This window comes from Arvicola amphibius, chromosome 6, assembly GCF_903992535.2.
Source record: "Arvicola amphibius chromosome 6, mArvAmp1.2, whole genome shotgun sequence".
Taxonomy (NCBI): domain Eukaryota; kingdom Metazoa; phylum Chordata; class Mammalia; order Rodentia; family Cricetidae; genus Arvicola; species Arvicola amphibius.
This window is the reverse complement of record NC_052052.2, coordinates 106,385,899-106,406,582: the sequence shown is the minus strand read 5'-3', so window position 1 is coordinate 106,406,582 and position 20,684 is coordinate 106,385,899. Positions and strand designations below refer to the sequence as shown.

General features: G+C 41.5%; 1 protein-coding gene across 1 annotated transcript in view; it reads left to right on the top strand.

Moving 5' to 3' along the window:
• The first annotated feature begins 3,871 nt into the window (after positions 1 to 3,871).
• Itih2 (inter-alpha-trypsin inhibitor heavy chain 2) overlaps positions 3,872 to 20,684 on the top strand; it is a 37,866-nt gene continuing 21,053 nt past the window's right edge. The window contains exons 1-8 of the mRNA XM_038335563.2: positions 3,872 to 4,094; positions 5,298 to 5,372; positions 7,023 to 7,055; positions 8,470 to 8,639; positions 12,750 to 12,854; positions 16,811 to 16,973; positions 18,556 to 18,663; positions 19,678 to 19,806. Of these exons, the coding sequence (XP_038191491.1) occupies positions 4,011 to 4,094; positions 5,298 to 5,372; positions 7,023 to 7,055; positions 8,470 to 8,639; positions 12,750 to 12,854; positions 16,811 to 16,973; positions 18,556 to 18,663; positions 19,678 to 19,806 (867 nt within the window). The 5' untranslated portion in view covers positions 3,872 to 4,010. The remainder of the gene's footprint in view (positions 4,095 to 5,297; positions 5,373 to 7,022; positions 7,056 to 8,469; positions 8,640 to 12,749; positions 12,855 to 16,810; positions 16,974 to 18,555; positions 18,664 to 19,677; positions 19,807 to 20,684) is intronic.

Below are 20,684 nucleotides of genomic sequence, written 5' to 3'. Positions count from 1 at the left end.
GTTATTATTCCATTCAAACGTCATAAAATAGTGTGATTTTTTTCTTGTGAATTTACTGTTGATTTTCATACACGTGAAAGTGGTCTTTATAATATTGATTTTTGTCTTGTAAATCATGAACACTTGCAATAGTGGGTAGCTTCAGTTCACTGCATTATCACTGCCTGGGCCTGGAAGGTGAGGGGAAGGGTCACAGGTTCAGGACCCAGTGACCTAAACACACATGCCCTTCCTGGTTAGAATCGAGACATTTCCAAACATAAAGAGAGAGCAAACAAGCTGTTTTTCCTGGAGACTTTGGCATTTGGAGACAAGTTGGCAGCAGGAAAAGGGAAAAGGTACCCAGACTGCCCCAAATTTGGTTTCTTCTGAGATACTGCTAAATACCTCAAAATATTAAAGTCAGTGAAGAAGAGATGATGGATGAGAGGGACTAGAATATTGAAAAATCGTATTTATTTATGGGAAATGTGCCATTGGGCCCAACTTGGTACAAATCATTTTCTCAGTGGAGAATGTCATTCCCACGAGGACTGAAGTGAGCTCACCTGTCCCATCCTAGACGGGGGAGGGAAGATCAATGTTCTTTCTCCCACTGGACTTGAATTTCCCAGCAGATACACTATTGTGTAATTTCCCGGGCTTAAGAGAAAACTAGAGAAATAAAGATAAATGTCATTCATATTTCATGGGAGTCAGGTTTTAAATGGTCAGGGAGCTACCAGACACCAACATAGGCTTGGAGTTCCTGACCCTATACAGGACAGCCTCCTGAATTATGATGATAATTCTCCTCAGAGCATGAGTTGCTTAATTATAGTCTGCATCCAAGGGTCTGTATTTTAGAACAAGGAAAATAAAATTCTGTTAGGTGAACAATACATAAAATGTCCTCAATGTACAGGTCTCCCTGTTCTACAGTGAGGAAATAATGTCATATGCTCACCAATGTGCAAAATCAGAGAGATATGAAGTGTCTATGCATGGTTTACCTGTTCAGAAGAAACAAAAAAGAAAGAAGGGTAGCAATATAACAAAATAATCTATGATAAAAAAAATAAATTGAACAAGTCTTGATTCTCTCTGCACAGTGTGCAGGAAAAGACTGCAGGCACTGAGCTAAGGTTTACTTTCACTAATATAGAATAGAGAAGTTTTGTGGATAAGAAGAGATCATAATTACTAAGCTCTATTTCTGTAGGTCCAAATGTTTTCACACCAAAATCTGCCTTCCTTTGTAGAAACACAATTTGTAAATGTTACTTATTGAGCATTTAGCATTTGCCAAGATTTTTATTTATTTATTTTTATTAGTTTTAATTATGTGTGGGGCAGGTATATGTGAAAGGGAGTGCAGATGTCCACAGAGATCAAAGGGGTTGGATCCCACTGAAACTGGTTATGAGTAGCTTGCTGCAGATACTAGGAATCAACTCGGGTCCTCTGAAAGAGCCCCAAGTGCTCTTAGCCACCGAGTGAGCCCCTCTCCAACCCCAGTGCCAAGTATTCTAAGCACATGTTTATATTTAATGCTCTAAAAGTCTATGATATAGAGAAGGTTAGTGTCCCAGCTCAAGCTATTAGAATTTAAAAATACTACGAGTTGAGCAGTAAAGTTCTGAAGGATAGATATTGAAGATCAAGGTACCATTCAATTGCTTTCCATGAGGGTACCTTCTTAATCTGTGCATGACTGCTTTCTTGTTGAGTCTTCAGAGGAAGACTTATAATGACACTACTCCTACTAGATAACATCGTTTATGGTAATTATTTCTTTACTCTAAACACATCTACAGTAGGTGTGAAGCCATGTGGATTCATGAAGAACACAATTCCTTCTACAGCAATGGGAGATGATACTTCTTCCACAACGAGCAAGTGGTAAAGCAGGTATGACCTAGGAAGACAGACTCTTAACTACTATTGCAAAAAAAAAAAGGCATAAGGTGGGTATAAGCCCACCACATGGACAATACTCTAGTCACCATGATGTCTTGGTTATTTGTCTGTCTATGTAAGCTCTTCAGTGGTCAACACATGGCCTCATTATTAGTCAGCACAGTGTTTGCATTGGTTATCAATAATTAGCAATCTTTATCTACATGTCAAAAGAGAGTGCTTGGGAAAGGTGTATACCTGTCATTTCACATTAATATTTAGAGTTTTAAGTGGATATTTCATGAGCAAACCCATCATCTCAAGCTATCCCTGCTGCCTTTCTCTTAGCCTAGGATCTCATGCCATCTCAACAAGAGTCAGTCTCTGAACCAGGTCCTTGAATTCGTATCTTGCTAATTTCATCATCAAAGCAATCATTGTAAGATGGGGGTACCATCTTCTCCCCCTCCTAATCTATTGAGTTATCACTTCCTGGAGCACAGAATTCAGACCTCTCTGGCCCGATGCATGTGGTCTCATCTGCCTGCTCCCTCTTTTTTCCTTCCATCTCCTGCCATATTGATGTATTTCCACTTCCTCGGGTCATGCTCATCCTCTGCACTGAGCGAGCATGCCCCCAGTGAGCCAGGAGCAATCACTCCCATCTTTGTAGATCCAGCTGATAAAGCCCCACCTTCTCTGTGGAGGGTCTGCTCTCCTCCAGTCAGTACGTCCCATCTTTGCATTGGACTTGGCATTCTAGTTTGTCCCCCATTCTAGTGTGCTTTCCATCCTCCTCCACTATTGCAATGAGCGATTCCTGGACGATTCCCATGCTTTCTTTTTTTTAAGATTCATTTATTTATTATGTATATAGCATTCTGCCTGTGTGTATATCTACAAGCCAGAAGAGGGCACCAGATCTCATTACAGATGGCTGTGAGCAACCCTGTCATTGCTGGGAATTGAACTCAGGACCTTTGGAAGAGCAGCCAGTGATCTTAACCACTGAGCCATCTCTCCAGCCCCCCATGCCTTCTTTTATGTATTTGATACCCAATACGCACAATAAAGCCTCCTCTAATGCTTACAGTATATGAACTAATTCATTAACTGTTTTAGCTATTTGCTTAGCATTTCTCCTTTATTTGACATGTGCTTATTGTTCATCTTTCAAAGACGTAGATTTTTCACACAATTTTCTCTAAATAATTTCCCAGAAATTTGTATTGGTGTTGTAATAGCACAATCACAATTTTATAATTCATAGTAGGTATTTTCATTGCACGTCTCACCAGAATGATGGGACCACTATGGCAACAAAGGTGAGGGGCAGGAGGGAACACTTCGCTTTGTGAACATCTTCCCTGAAGAGGGATCCCTGTTCCCCAGCATCCTTCCCTGATAGTCATGTGTAGGGAGTACTCAGCTATCAAAGTGAGACTGGACCGGGAAGCGTGAATTCTCGCCCCAGAAAATTGCTATATTTCTTCTCTTGCTTTTTCTAAATGCCTCTTGTCTCTTTTGGTTGTTTTTTTTTTTCAGGATTATTTATTTTATGTGTCTGAGTATTTTGCTAGCATGTATGTAGATGTGCCACCATGTGTGTGCTGGGAATCAAACCTGTGTACTCTGCAAGAACAGGAAGTGCTCTTAGCCTCTGAGCCATCTCTCTAGCCTTCTTTCTCTCATTTAAATGGAATAATTTGATCTCCAGACATTGTCAGTTTAGTTCTTCTTTCTGTGTTTATTCCTTAGTGCAATTCCTTACTTGGCCCTTTAAAGAGGCTGATAATTATTTTCAGGTCTGTCTGATTTTTAAGATAAATTAAAATCAAGGGAGGGAAGCACAACCATCTAACCCGGGGCCTGACCCTGACTCATTCCTACAGCCCAGGGATTGCTCCTGGCTTTGGTGTTTAAATAACCCCCACTGTACCTTCTACCCCCACAGCTCAAGTTTGAGCTCCAGAGCAAATATTTGTCCTGAATTTGAGCAAAGTTAAAGTGCTTTCTTCTTTTTTTCTTCTTTTTAAAACGAGCAGAATCAAGTTGCTGTGATCTCGACTCAGGGGAGGGGAATTCTCCCCAGACCATCTGCTCTGGGGAGCTTGGCACAGCTGCCCAGCAAAATGCGGCGACTCGCAGGCGTTCTCATCTGGCTCTTTCTTCTGGAGGAACAAGCCTTCGAAATCCCCATAAACGGGTACTCTGAAGTAAGTACTTCTGTGGGACTCCTAGCCATTGGCCTTTACAAATGGGCTGCGAAAAGCTGAATGCTGTTTACATTCAGTGAACTTGTTCTGTGTAGAACATAAACTGAGAGAAATATTCATCAGACTTTATAATTATGAGATGTAGTTACCTCTTAAGACGTTATCAGGTTTTTGCCTGAAATTTAAGTCAAGTTCAGTGATCAGATATCCCAGTGTCTCATAAATGGAGCATAGTTGCTCATTTATATATAAAAATGTGTGTAACAACAGACCTATGCCAAAGGGTTGCCCTAAGGATTAAGAGATGTACATAAACTACCAAGCACGGCACATGAACTAGTACTACGTAGTTTGCTGGTGGTAGTATATAGAAAGACTGTTGTTTCTCTTTTACTCAGCCATTCTCAAAGCATCGTTGCCTTTTATACCTAAGAAAACAATTATTTTTGTAATAAGGACACTTTAAATATTCTGATAAAAGAAGGTGGTAACACAACTGGGGAAACACAGGAATGACGCCCGGGGGTTTCAGGTCTCCTCTTGAGATCTTCTGCCACCCCAGTGTAGGAGAGATCTTGAACTGAGCCATTCTAAATATCACACAGTATCAGCTACTTCTGTGCTGGCAGAGAGAAATGTATTACAGGATTATTCTAGAAAATACCAGGGAGTGAACTGCACACAAAAATAGCAGAGGAAAAAAAAATAGTGTGTTTTCAGAAGGAGAAAAATCACTCTGTTTAGAAACTCTCATATTTTCCAACACTCTGAAAAACCACAAGAGAGTGTCAGAAATCTCAGATTAACGCTAAAACACCCAGATATGTTTGTGCTTTTTCAGTAATTTCTAGGCAGCCTTCTTTTCATATCTGCATCTGTCCGGTCTCACGGGATTGACGTCCCCTTACTCCATCCAAGTGCTTTATGCAGGCATCTTTTGTCATTAGATTACATTGTCTGTCCTGCCATCTTCAGAAACGCTCAAAATTGAATTCTTACACCCAACAAATTTGACATACTTCATTTCCATTTACTTTTTTTCTGAGACCTAACTAGGAAATGTACATATTGAAGAAATTATTATATTAAAAATAAGATAGTCCAAGGACAGAGGAAAAATATAAAATAATGTAATGAGTGTAGGCTGCCTCTTTTAGTGTAGATGATTTTTAAAAGATATGAACATGTTCAACTGTTTTTAAGTTTGCAGAATACGATGATCTTGTGAAACTGGCACCAGACAAATTTCCGTTTGTGCAAGAGAATGGAAGACATCAGGTATAGTAAACTCAAACTGCAAAAATAAGTGATAGAGCCGGCGGTGGTGGCGCACGCCTTTAATCCCAGCACTCGGGAGGCAGAGGCAGGCGGATCTCTGAGTTCGAGACCAGCCTGGTCTACAAGAGCTAGTTCCAGGACAGGCTCCAAAGCTACAGAGAAACCCTGTCTCGAAAAACAAAAAAAACAAAAAACAAAACAAAAAAAAATAAGTGATAGAGATCATGACAGGAATAGAAATCAAAGATGACTCTGTTTTATCAACAATTTGGGTGTTTTTCTAACAGAGAATAGGCCAGTATTGTTGCACTCTTGTGGAATATTTTCAAGCTGAGGTACAAAGAGACTTTCACATTGTTTTCCAGAAGTTTCTACCTATAAAGGACACACGGTAAAGCCACACATCCTCTTTCCTTTGGCCATTTAGTCAAAGGGAGAGCACTTTGGTCCAAAGAACTAGACAGGCTTGAGGCCATATCCTGGAAGCTGCCAAGGAGACACAGAAAATCTCCAAATTCGTGGGGAGGGGGTGCTCTGCCATGCCAACAAGGGTTTGGTTTCTCCCACCAAGAGTTCACACACTGAGAAAAGAGGTATTTACGGAAATAACACTAAACCAAGAAGTGACTGGTTTTGTCTGGGTATGAATGTTTGACTTTCTAAAGTCCAACTTTTTACAGATCAATAATATTAAAATCCCAATAGGCAGGACCTGTGTCAGGGTTTTTATCTAGCCTGGGGAGAGGAGAGAGAAAATTTAGTTATTAAATCCCGTATCAAAACTCTAAAAGAGTTGGGTATGGTAGGTCACATAATTACAGTGCTCTGGAGGCTGGGGCAAAAGGGTTGCTACAAAGTTGAGGCCAGCTTGAGCTGCATGTTAAACTCTTGGACAGTTTGGTCTACAGAGAGTCTCAAAGACAAATAAACAAAAACCTCAAAAGGCAATCCTTGATCTGTGTCACACAGCACCCGCTAAAATATCAGCCCACCCCAAATTACCTCATATATAGCAACTGACTTACTTTTTAAGCCTGAGACATTAGTTTACCCATAACTCTTCAACTGCTTACCTTTCAAAGGTAAGGGGGGCCCTTTGTCTGTGCTCATGGGACCTGTACTCGTGTGGCTAGTCTTCTAACACAGGGGGTAATTGAAGGCATAGAATCTTCAAGGTATCATTCACTTTGTGTGGTTCCAGGGCTAACAGTGTAGGAAACACATTGAAGTCACTGCTCCCATGTAGCTTAGTCTAAAAGGAAGAGGCAGATCTTAAACACTTCCACACATAGGGCTGATCGTTAGGAGCAAGGTAAGTGCTCTGAACGGCAACTGTATCGTGCTATGTAAACGGTAAAGGAAGCTAACTGGAGGGTCAGAAAAGCTCATGGAGAAAGTTCTTCCAACTTTGACCTTACCCTCATAGAGCAGCATATATCCCAACAAAAATGGCTGAGAATGTGGCTCAGAGAAGCTCACAGGTGGGAAAATCATTTTCCATACTACATATTTACATCTTGATGCCAGTGAATGACTTATACCACGGTATGGAAGCAACATAATTCTCTGACTGAGAACATGGGATTTGGCCTTGAGGAAGTAAGCCTTGAGTAGCTGAAGAATGACTGTCTCTCTGACTTCCTCCCACAGAGAAGCCTTCCTGAAGAGTCAGGGGAGAAGACGGTAAGTTGGCTTCCTTTGTGTCATGGATTGGTGTGTGAGCGATTTTTCTGTTAGTTATTACCTGGAAATCAATCTAGGTGTCTCCTTTGTCTCTGTCCCTGGAAGTATTGACCTGACTTTTGAACCTTTGCCTTGCCTAACTCTGTTTGGAAGCTCATCTCTGACGAGTGCAGGGCTTGCAGACCGGGTAGGCGGCACTGAGGGCTGAAATGGCTTTCCTATCTAATCATGTTTTACTAGTGAGATAGCTTTCGCCCAACAATATGTATTTAATCCTGACTTAATACCTTTGATTTAAAACTATGGTGTCTGATAGCTGTGGCTATGGGAACCACTCTCAGGCGTCATGGCTCAAGTTCCTGTGAGGTCCAGAGTGGACTCTCTTGTCACAAGAGAACACCCAAAGGAAACAGTTTGAGTTGGCTTCCTTTTCTGAACCGAGAGCTTCCCCATGAAACAGGGGAAGGGTAAATAAGTCAGTCTGAATTTTATCTTAGCTTGAAGTAGGCTTGGGTTAACTAGTTGAAATCATCAATCTTGGAAAACAAAATCTGAGGGGATAAGACCCAGTAGTGATGTAGGCAAATCTTGGGGGAAGAAAGAGCAAAATCTAACAGGTCACACATTGCCACAGGTCTGACGGAGCTTGCAGCTCTCAGGAACATCCTAAAGGAGAAAATTTTTATACCTGGCCTGTGGTCACCACGGTTTTGTTTTGTTTTCTTAAGCTGGGGCTGCTTTCACCATAGAGGAGGGAAAAAGAGGTCCAAGGTATTATTAAACAAATAATTAAATCAAAATTCCCAGTGCAGGACAATTGCGTTCACTGCGTGCAGTCTCGGTGTTCCCTTAGCTTGTTTCGATACAGGGAAAGAAGCATGGGCGGAAGGTGTAATAGAAATGAGAGACTGAAGGAAACAACTAGCAATGTGGAGTTTGGGGGTTGCACATACAGCTCACTCAACAGCACCCCTGCTTGCATTTCATGCTGAAAAAGCAGCCAGGTTCCTCTTTTGACCCTGTGAACCCAACCTCCTCTTCCTAATTGCAGCTCTGACTTAGAAATTATTTCCTGAGTTATTTCTGACCATCTTGCTTCCCGCATCCATTTTCCACTCAGATTCTAAGGTGGTGGAAATAAGGGAAAGAAGCGTTAAAGGAAGAAGGGAGGGGGGAAGATAGGGAGAGAGGTAGGGAAAGAAGAGACAGGAGGAGAAACATCATAACAACGGAACGTCTCTTTCTGTGGGTATTTCAAGGAGTTAGAAGATTGCTTAATGATGCCTGAAATGCGCATTTACCTACTACCCTAGAATTGTTCATAACAAGTAAAATCGAGCACTCAGAATATCACATATATGTGCATTTCATGTGAGGTTTTGTTACTACAGTTATATGTTCTTGCTAATTTCAGGACGATGTTGATCAAGTAACTCTTTATAGCTACAAAGTCCAATCCACTATTACCTCTCGGATGGCCACCACTATGATCCAGAGCAAACTGGTGAATAATTCCCCACAGTCCCAAAATGTCGTGTTTGATGTTCAGATCCCCAAAGGAGCCTTTATCTCCAACTTCACCATGTGAGTAACACCTATGTAGAACCAGGGATCAGATGCTTCTCTGTCTTCGCATCAAAAGCTCTTCTGCTGTAATGGACTTTAGGGGTTCTTACACTCAGAGCTATGGCCCAACTTTGGGGCACTATGGGATGGGCTGCCTTCTTGTGTGTATGTGGTATGTGAGTGTATGGAGTTGCACATGCATGTTCAAGTGTGGTGGGCAGAGGCCAACCTTGGGGGCCTTGCCTCCAGCCCTGTTCTTTTATTTGAGGCAAGATTCCTCACTGGCCTGGAACTCACCAAGTAGGCTAGCCTAACTGACCGGCGAGCTCCAGAAATCCCCTGGTTTTTGTATCACCAGTGCTGGGATGACAAGCGTGTGTCACCACGCCCAGTCTTTATGTAGGTGCAGCGAACTGAACTCGTATTTGTACAGCAAGCACTTTAGCGATATTGCCATCCTCAGGCCCCTCTAGCACATACTGAAGCAGATGTAAGGCTCTCCCTATGGCAGCCACTTTCTACTTATATTCGTAGGTGATTCCTTTGAGAGAGAAAAATACATGAATCTTACAGGAAGCCACTTGAGTGTATTTGTAATAGAACAGTGCTGTATGCGACATATTTCTTTGGGAGGAAGGAGTTGAGAACCAGCAATTAAGCCCAGGCTCATAGCCAGCGTTTGAATTTCTCTATGACATCCCTAACGAGCGGGTTATAAAGGCTAGCTTTGACTTTTAATCATAAACCCACTGCTTCCCAGGGCAATCAACTCAATGGTTGACAGCTCTGTTAAAATTATTTCTTATGCTTCATTTAAAATGTTTCCATTTTCTACCTAATGACCCTGTTACTCACATAGAAGCTTTAAAGTTCTACTACAAAGTGGGTATTGAAATGCTTATGGGTGAAATGATATGACGTCTGAGATTGGCTTCCCAATAACTGAAGTGGGAAGCAAGTGAGTAAGGATGAACTAAGATTAGCCTGATATTCATAAGGAATGCCAGTGATGCTTTCATGGTGGCCTCATACTATCCTCTTGGTAATTTTATAATTTTGAAATTTTTCTTAGTAAAAGAAGTTAACTACTCTGCTACTATTCATAGCTAAGTCCATTATCCATTTGGAGCATTTGGATGTTAAAACTAACTAATGTTCCTGGAAATCCATGTGGCCATCCCCACAATGTTCTCGTTGGTCAATGTCTCTCTTAGACTGCCTGGAATACAGGACGTTGCTCTGCATACAACCTCAGATTTTTTTCTTAATTAAGACTTTAGATTGGATTACTTCTCATTTGCTTTTTTCTTTCATACACCTAGACAATCAATGATATTTGTCAATGAATAAAATAAAGGGGGCAAGTTTGCAAGTGTTTTGAGTGATAAGAACTTTAGATTTGCCTTTAATCCCAGAGGCAGAGGCAAGCAGATTTCTGTGAGTTCAAGACCAGCCTGATCTACAGAATGAGTTCTAGGACAGCCAGTGCTGCTACAAAGGGAAACCCTGTCTTAAAAACAAAACAAAACAAAACAAAACAACAACCTGTAGATCATGTTAACTATATAGCCTTTTATTGAATTTTTAAATTTTATTATTCACTGTGTGTGTTCATGTGTGTGAGAGAGAATGTGTGCTCACGTATGTCTATGTGAATGTATGTGAGTGTGTGTGAGTATGTGTGCATGCATGTCTATGTGAGTGTGTGTTTGTATGTGTGCAAACATGTCTATGTGAGTATGTGTGTGTTTGTGTGTGCGTGCATGTCTGTGTGTGTGTATGTGAGTGAGTATGCACGTGCATGTCTATGTGAGTGTATGTGTGAGTGTGTGCATGCGCATGTCTATACATGTATGTGAGTGGGTGTGCATGTCTATGTGAGTGAGTGTATGTGTTTGTGTGTGTGCATGTCTGTGTGAGTGTATGAATGAGTGTGTATGCGCACATGTCTCTGTGTGTGTGTGTGTGTGTGTGTGTGCATGTGTGCACATGTCCATGCCTCTGCAAATTCATGAGTGTCAGAGGACAACTTGTGGGAGTCAGCTCTCTCCTACAATATGCATCCTGGAAATCAAACTCAGGTCATCAGGCTTGGTGCTTTCACCCGTTCAACCATCTCAGCACTTCCTATGTTAACTATATTTTCGAAAGAGAAAAAATATTAAATATGTGAAAAAGTAATATGCAGACTGGCATCTTTTAAATTACCTTGAAATTTTACATTTTTGGTAGAGTATCTCTTTAAATCTCGTCCTGCCCTCACCCATCTCTGTTTCTAAGTGCTGGCATTAATGGCATGTGCTACCATGCCTGGCTTCTAGGACAATTTCAGTTAGTTCTTCCTAAAAAGTAAAAGAGAAGAGTAAGTTTTGTACAGTGCTGCCGTGTGGCACCGTGTATATAAAAGACATTTTAAACTATTTCAATAAATTATTATGATTAAACCACAAAATTAGGGCTTATTCTAGGTGTTTGGGATTCAGTTTTAATTCATTCATTTTCTTCCCTTCTTAAGGTAACAAAAGACAACACCATGAAACGTGCATTTATTTCGGTCTGCCTTTACTTGGGTTGACTTTATAGACTGTATAAGACAGAATGGGTTATTTAAACCTTAGGATCAGCCAAAATATTTTTCTACCTTTAATCAAGATCCCAAATGTGGAGCTGGAGAGATGGCTCAGAGATTAAGAGCACTAACTACTCTTCCAGAGATTAAGTTCAATTCCCAGCAACCACACGGTGGCTCACAACCATTTGTAATGAGATCTGGTACCCTCTTCTGGTGTACAGGCATACATGCAGGCAGAACACTATATACATAAATAAATATATCTTTTAAAAAAAGATCCCCAATGTATCACTGGGGAAGATGACTGTGTCTCTGAGACTTGTTCAACACTGAGTCTGGATACCGGACTTGGGTTTCATTCCTGTCTGACCAGCTTGAGTAAGTCACTTGTCTCCTTGTGTCTAATTTCTGTCACTTGAAAGATAAAGCTTTGAAATGTTTCTCCAACCTGTATACTTATTGGCACTTGGGAAGAAAACTCTCCAGAGACATTGTCCCCCGTGTTATGGCATATCTAGCATTCTGGTGATTTTCCATAAGCACCAGTGGTACTTGCCAGTCACCATGGCCACCAGAAACTTCTCCACCTACTTCTAAATGTTTTCTTCAGGGAGGTGATCCCATTTAAGGACCATTAAGCTAAAATTATAGAATTCTATTCCTCCAAACACCATTACTTGGTGAGAATTGAGTATAAGCCAACTGAGTAAGATAGATAGAGGCAAAGACACAAAATGAAAGCAGGGAATCCCCAAGGAAGATAAACAGACACTTTTAGGGGTATTCACCTGGACTCTCCTCCATCTTTCCGCGTTCTTTTCTATCCTTCCAGGACAACATTACACCCTGTCGTAATTGGTTGGTGCTGCCAAAACTAAGTACTACAGGCTGGGTGGATGTGAACAACAACAACAAAATACTGTTTTATAGTTCAGGAGGCTGGAAAATTCAAGATCAAGATTCAGTGTCTGGTGCAATCTCACTTTCTGATTCCTTGATGTTTTTTTTTATATCAGTTTTCACATGGTGGGAAGGACAAAGAGAGTTTGGACTTCTTTTGTAATGACACTCATCCTACTTGTAAGGGCTCCTCTCTCATGACCTAATTACTTACTAAAGTCCCCACTTTCTAAAGCCACTGCACCAGGAGGAAGAATTCAATCTACCAATTTTGGTGGGACACTTTCATTCTTTTGCACCAGGCTATGTTTAATTTTTAACTCTCCAAAGAATGGTCTGATAAAGGAAATGAAAATTCAGCCACCTCTCCCAGCACCTGCCACATTCAAAGGGCACATCCACACCCCTGTTTGATTTGAATATGGAAAAGTTTAAACATATAGAGCACATGAGAGAAATCTGGGGGCTGGAACCCAATTTAACGTCTCTCGAATCACAGTCAGAGAGGTCTGTCTATATGTCATCCAAGGTCATGCTTCTTGTTTCCTGCAAATTCAAAATGATCATTGCCCTGGTTCATGAAATCTAATTGATGGCTTGTTCATTGTTAGCTTCCCTAAGACTACTAATGTGGTCTTGACTTCCATCTGTTCTAGGACCGTGAATGGTATGACATTTACGAGCACCATCAGGGAGAAAACTGTGGGCCGAGCTCTTTATTCACAGGCAAGAGCAAAAGGCAAGACAGCCGGATGGGTGAGGTAAGGGCTAAGAATCAGAGCTCACCTTGCCTCTATATCTGCTTTCCTTCTGTCCCATTCCTCCCAGGGCATACCAGGCTCCAGAGTGCCTCTGAGCCTAGGGAAATGGCCAACTCCTAGTGTGATAAATAGAATTTGGTGTCTCGATGTCTGTTTCCATAAAAACCTCTTTTCTATCAATGGAGTTTGGAAGTTTTGCATAGATTGTTATATATATTGGATTTTCGAGACAGGGTTTCTCTGTAGTTTTTGTTGCCTGTCCTGGAACTAGCTCTTGTAGACCAGGCTGTTTATATATGTTTTTATATGACTTGTAAGTAAATGGATCTTCTTTAAATAAACACCTTACACCCCCAAAAGTGCAGAGATAGGAACTATAAAAATACTTCACTAGTGATCTTGTTAAAAAAAATATAAACAGGGGCCTAGGGTTAAGAACACTTGATGCTCTTCCAGAGAACCCAGGTTTGAGTCTCAGCACCCATATGACCACCTATAACCACTAGAAACTGCAGGTCTAAATAATGAGGACTCTAAGAGAGACATACATGGATCTAATTGACATGGGAAGTAGAAAAAGACAGGATCTCCTGAGTAAATTGGGAGCATGGGGACCTTGGGAGAGGGTTGAAGGAGAGGGAAAAGGCAAGGAGGGGAGCAGAGAATAATGTAGAGCACAATAAAAAAATCAATAAAAATATTTAAAAATAAAAAAATCCCCCAGGTCTAGGGGATCAAACTCTCTCTTCTGGTCTGCACAGGCACTATACACTTGTGGTATGCAGACTCACATACAGGCGAAACACTAACACATAAAATAGAATATATCGGGGCTGGAGAGGTGGCTCAGAGGTTAAGAGCACTGACTACCCTTCCGGGTAGTCATGGTGGCTCATAACCATCTGTAATGAGATCTAGTACCTTCAGGCATACATGGAGGCTGAACACTGTGTACATAATAAATAAATAAATCTTAAAAAAATAAAACATATCCAAAGAAAAGCCTTGAAACTTATTTTTAATGATTTATTCTGCTTTATTTTTATGGGATATGGCATTTAAAGCATTAATCACAAAACATAAATTCTGTTGTGTTTCTCTTTTGTATCTTACATGTGACCTACCTTTGGGATCAGAGGAAATAGCATAGTTAGTAAAGTTCTTGCCTTACAAACACAAAAACCTAAGTTCAATCCCCTGGAACCTCTATAAAAAAGACAAAGGGATGGCACACACTTGCAATCTCAGTACAAGGGAGGCAGAGGCAGGTAGACTCCTGTGGCTCGCTAGCAAGTCACTTTATACCAATTGCTAAGATCTAAGTCAGTGAAAGACCTTACCTGGTGAGTGGATGGCTTTACTAAAGAACAATACCTGAAGGGCTGGAGGATGAATCAGAGGTTAGGAGCACTTGCTGCTCTTCTAGAGACCTTAGTTTGATTCTCAACATTCACATTGAGTGGCTCACAATTCCCTGATTCCCTGTAACTCCTCTATCTCCAGGGGATATGATGCCCTCTTCTGGCTACAACAGGCATCAGGCATCTGTATGCCTGAGTGTGTATATATATATATATATATCCCCACAAGACATACACACACACATCACTTTTTAAAAAATCTTTAAAACACACACCTGAGAATATACTTGGTGCACACAAACACATTTACCTTCATACATATGAATATACATACATACTTAGATTCATGCATACAGGAAAAATGTGTAAATTTATAAATAAAAGCAAGCAAACTTTTCAACCCAAAACTTCAAAGAACTCTTCATTTACTCCTCATACCACAAACCTCATCTCCTGCTAAATCCTGCCATGTTTCTTCCTCTTTGCCTCCTCTTCTCTATCACAAAACTTACCTGTAGTAGAAGTGCCCTTCATTTCATTCATGTAGCTCTTTTGCATTAGCAAAATACATTGGATGCCAACTCTGCACCCAGTCCTATGAGAGGCAGCATAAAGACAAGCACTGGAAGTCACACAGCACCCAGACAGGAAGCAGTGGCCACCATGTGGCTATAGTGGGCGAGTGCTAATGGACCCAGGGGGGTCTGACCACCTAGTGTGCCCTTCTGTGGAGAGATTCATAAAATGCTCAGGGGAGACTAATAGTTCAGCTGAGCCCAACCAGATACACAGAATTCAGCCATGTGTAGGACAGAGAGAGAAAAAAAAAAACAAGCAGAGGCTAGTAGCTGTGTGTCAATCATCCTTAGACCTTCACGAATCTTGGCGCCATCTTTCTTGCGTTGTTTTCTTAAAGCCAGTTCTACGTGTGTAGCCCAGCTTGGCCTCAGACTCAGAATCCTCCTGCCTCAACCTTCTAAGATCTGGGATCACAGTTGTGCACAACCACACCCAGCTTTCCTTCCATGCTCATTATCACTCACTTGTTCATTCTACAGATGGCTTTGGAACAGCATCTTTTCTGGGCATTGGATAAATATCAGGAGACCTGTAACTTAACATCCGCTTCTTGTACAACATGACTTCTTTTGGTGTGTTCTACCTAGAAAGCTTGTAGCAGGCATATTCAGCTTTTTCTTCCACTACTGAATATCCCATACTACTTCCCGGACCCCAAATTGGCTAATTATGCACAGTCCTACCTCTACTAGTTTAATATTTAATTTTAAAAGCCATCCACCCAGGTGTGGGGCCACACATCTTTAATCTGAGAACTCCAGAGGCAGAGGCAGGTAGGTCTCTGTGAGTTCAAGGCCATCCTGGTCTACATAGTGACATCCAAGTTAGGCAGGGCTACACAGTGAGACCTTGTATCCAAAAAAACATCATACATACACAGGAACACACACACACACACATACATACCATTCATTGCTAGTCTTGATGCTGGATTCAACCTCACTGGAAAATCTTGCTGCTTCCTCTTTAAAACTCTAAGCAAGCATGTCAAAAGAAGTCGTACTAGACTTGAGAATGATTTACATCCCAAGAAAACCCACAGAATCAACTGTGCTTATAGGAGCTCACAGAAACTGAACCAACAACCAGGGAGCCTGCCTGGGACTGACCTAGGCCCTCTGCATATATGTTACAGTTGAGTAGCATGATCTTGTGGGTCTCCAAACAGTGGGAGCAAGAGTATTCTCTGATTCTTTTATTGACTTTTGGGATCCTATTCATCATACTGGGTTGCCTTGCCCAGCCTTAATACATGGGGAGGTGTTTAGTCTTGCTACTATTTGATATGCCATGTCTGGTATCCATGAGAGGCCTGCCCTTTTCTGAATAGAAACAAAGGAGGAGTGGATGGAGGGAAGCAAGGGGTGGTGGGAGGAGGGACTTTAAAGAGAAGAGGGAGGGGAAACTGCAATCAGAATGTAAAATAAATAAATAATAATAAATAAAGTCAAAAGTGTTTAAGTAGAAAACAAAACAGGGCTTACATTGGAAACACAGATTCAGCTTTATAAAACACTGACATTCGTCCCTCTGTAGAACTCTCAAAATATAACCAACTCAATGTAAGTCTCAGAATGAAATATAGAGAATAGGCACCACCTTTGGAGACACCTAAGCTGTGTTTTAGGATAGACTAGACAACTGACTTGTTTGTGGGGCACCCTGAGTAGGTTCCTTACCTCGATGAGCCTCACGTATTATCTGAAAGTTGAGGGTGATGATTTCAGTTCACATAACCTCTGTATCAGAAACCATACCCATCAATGGGCCTTTGACCAATGACACTCAAATCAATGAGAAGGTAAAGAAATAAATACATAAGCCATATGGGAAAAGTTAAAATTCCTGGTTTCATTAAATTTATCTCCAACTTGTCCTTTCCTCTGATGGACCAAGCTCACAAACAACTGAGCAGGTGTGATTAACCAGGATAAAGATGTGAACTCTGCCTAAAATTTTGTACCTTGTTACCCCTTTATGTGTATGGTCGCTTGTGTTGGGGTCTCCCACATCTAGGAGTCGAAATCTCGATATGGAGAACTTTAACACCGAAGTAAACATTCCCCCTGGAGCAAAGGTGCAATTTGAACTTCATTACCAGGAAGTAAAGTGGAGGAAGCTGGGGTCCTATGAGCACAAGATTCATCTGCAGCCAGGAAGGCTGGCCAAACACTTGGAGGTGAGCCTGGGTTTATACAGTCAGCAATAGTGCGCGCCTCTTCTTTATTTTTGCTGCCACTGCCATTGGTGGTGTTTGATGGCCTTAGCTCTGAAAGACAACGCAGTATACTAAAAAGATTCAGGGTTTGAGTCAACTACATCGCTTCTCTACAGGTTCCAACGCGAGCTTTCCTTATGCGCTCATCAGTGTGTTGGTTGTTGTAACGAATTATCAGTGTAACCTAAAACAACAGACATTTGTTGTCACGGTCATATAAGCATCCGAAGAGTGCATATGAATTGTTCCCAGACTGGAGGATGAGTTATTCCTTGTGAAATTTTAATTCTGAGCTGAGAGTGTGTTCTACACACTCAGCTCAGAATTAAATTTTTCTTGCTGCTGGTATCTGGCAGGTGCTGGCAGTTCTTGGCCTATGGCCCTTGAATATTTGCTCCTACTCTGAGAATCTCAAGTCTCCTTTTACATTCCCCTTGCTGGATGAAGAGCCGAGTAGCAGAGGATGACATCCCCTTAAGATCCTTAACTTAGTCACATCCCTGAAGACTTGTTTCCAATTAAGCTCAAATGGATGAAGAGCCGAGTAGCAGAGGATGACATCCCCTTAAGATCCTTAACTTAGTCACATCCCTGAAGACTTGTTTCCAATTAAGCTCAAATTCAGATTCCAGGGCTTGAGTAATGCACCCTTCAGGGAACCACCACCCAACTCACAAAGCTTCAGGGTGAAGGCATTGTGAACTTCTACTTTGTCATCTGTAAAAGGTGTACCATTTGAGATTTGAGACTTGCAGCCACTAGAATCATAAGCCAAATATATGACTTTGCCTATAAAGTAACAAGTCTAAGAGTTTTAACATACCTAAAAGTGGAATAGTATAGTGCTTTTCATATTGTTCTATTACACACAAACACACGAAACACTCATGCACATAAAATAAAATTAAAAAAATTTAAATCCCTTAGTGCTAGCATCCTGGAGAGGGGCTCCTGGATGGCTTCTAATGTGGTAAAGAAACAGGCAGCCAGCTCTATGCAGAAGAGGGAAAATATATGACCTCCCTTTATATCAATTTCCTGTCTTGAGAACTAACTCACACCACAATTCCATCATTCATTCCTTCTGGGGTGATACCCATATATCTTGCCAAAGGCCCAATCTCTTGTTTGTGTGTAGGGGGTATATGGGTGTGTTCATGGGTGCACTCTCCTGTGAGTGTGCATGCAGAGGTCAGAAGTTAGCTTCAGGGATCTTCTTCTACTATTTTCCACTTTTTTTTTTCGAGGCATGATCAGTATTTTATCACAGCCATAGGAAAAGAAACTAAGTCATACATTCAAACCACGGTCAGGGAAAATAAATCCTGGAGGAACAAGGCTATAGAAAGATACTGAGAACTAGCAAGGAGGTAGCTGCTGCAGCGAGATAGGTCATATCCAGGAACTTTCCAGAATGGCTATGAAACCATGCTGCAGAAACTGGGAGATGAGAAAAAGCATCAGAGGGCTCAACAGTTACTTTACTTCCTGCTTTAAAGGTCTCTAAAGACTTTTAATTCTGTTATTCCCTCCCCCCTTCTAGGTGAACGTGTGGATTGTTGAACCTCAAGGGATGAGATATCTCCATGTTCCTGACACTTTTGAAGGCCATTTCCAAGGTGTTCCAGTTATATCCAAAGGACACCAGAAGGTACCCAATGGTTGGATGTTGTCAGTTGAGTGGGCACTAGGTCCTGGCCCTTTATCTCCTGTTCCCTGGGCAGTGAAACAAAAAAGAGTGACCTGAGCTGAGGTCAAAGACTAGAGTTTCTTTCCTATTAAATATAAACACAAAATAAATATAAAAAACAACACTTCCAGTTATTTAATTTTATTTTGACCATTTTGGAACCTCCTATTTCCCAAGACATCTACTTGACCAGTAGTTAGATTCAACATTCACATAGAGAATTTTCATAACTCAACAAATATTTATTTTAATTATCCTTGCCTTGATGGCCAATAACACACAACTATGAAAAGGTCAGTGTCCTCTAAGAACTTACACAGACCCTTTCCAGTTTCGGGGAGGGGGCAGAATCTTTGAATCTCTTTTTTAAAGGTCTGGCACGTGACAAACAGCACCACAGTTTGTTGACTGTTCCACTCTGCTCTAGTGTAGAAGGAGTGGCGGGCTGCTTCCCACCACCTGGCTAGCTTTACCGGAAATAATTACATGGAAACTGTATTCTTTTAAACACTGCCTGGCCCATTAGTTTCATCCTCTTATTGGTTAATTCTCACATCTTGCTTTAACCCATATTTAGTTTCTGTGTAGCACCTTGATGTTGTGGCTTACAGGGAAGGATCTTAGCCTAAAGGATCTTAGCCTGTGTCCATCTCAGAGAGGAGAGGCATGGCGACTGCCTGAGGCGTCTGCCTGACTCTGCTTTCTTTCTCCCACAAATCTGTTCTGTCTACTCCACCTACCTAATTTTCTGTCCTATTAAAGGGCCAAGGCAGTTTCTTTATTAACCAACGAAAGTAACACTTAGATAGATGACCCTCCTCCATCACTCTAGAGCTGACACTTCCCAAAGTATTAGGCCAGTGGATGCAGTCAGCATGCTGTTCTCCTGCATGCGTGACAAGAGGCAACTGCCAAACCCTCAAATATCAGGATCTGGGAGCAAAGATCAGCTTCTGAGGTCCCCATCCTTTGCAGGCACATGTCTCCTTCAAGCCCACAGTAGCACAACAAAGAAAATGCCCCAACTGCACCGAGACCGCAGTGGATGGAGAGCTGGTGGTGATGTATGATGTCAGCAGAGAAGAGAAGGCTGGGGAGCTGGAGGTGAGTGCCAACTGGCTCCAGAACTATCTAACTGAGGCTGCCAATCGCACTGCAATTGAACAAACTCCTTGGCTTGTAAGTCACTGCTAGTTGTCAAGGAAAGTGTTCAGGATAAAGAGAAGAGACTAGAATCATATTTTTCTGATGTGCATTCAAGAATTATCTTTTGTGTCATAAAAAAACAAATAAAAGAATCTATAGAGATTGATTAGTTGGTAAAGTATTTGCCATGCAAGCATGAAGCCCTGAGTTCAACCTCCAGGACCAACATAAAAAAGTCTGAGGATGGTGGCATGCTGTCCTAGTTTCATTTTTGTTAGTCTGATAAAAATAACATGACCAAAAAAAAGTTAGGGGAGAAAGGGGGTCTATTTCTATTCAGCTTACAAGGTTATATAGTTCTTCATAACAGGGAAGTCACAATGGCAAGAAGTTAGAGCTGCTATTCCCGCCACATCTATAGTTAAGAGGAGAGATAAATGGATGTGCACATGCTCACTCGCTTGCTTGCTTGAGCTGAGCTAAACGTCTCTACTCTTGTAAAATTCAGAATCCCCCTGACAAGGGAATAGTGGTGACCATAGTGGGCCGGATCTTCCAACAACATATATGGATATGGCCACAGGCCAAACGAATGCAGACAATTCCTTTGAGACTCTCTCCTTGGGTCACTCAAAATTGCATCAATCTAATCGCATCAACGGTAGACTCTGCTAACCTTATCTCTCAGGGCCCAGCGTGGTTGCTGTTTCTTTGGAGACTTCTTTCCTAGCCATAACACTTAGCATGCTGTGCTGAGAACACATGTTAGCTGTCTGTATCCTCACTGGTTGGGAACTATGAGGGCAGAGACTGCCTGATTCACCATTGCTTCACAG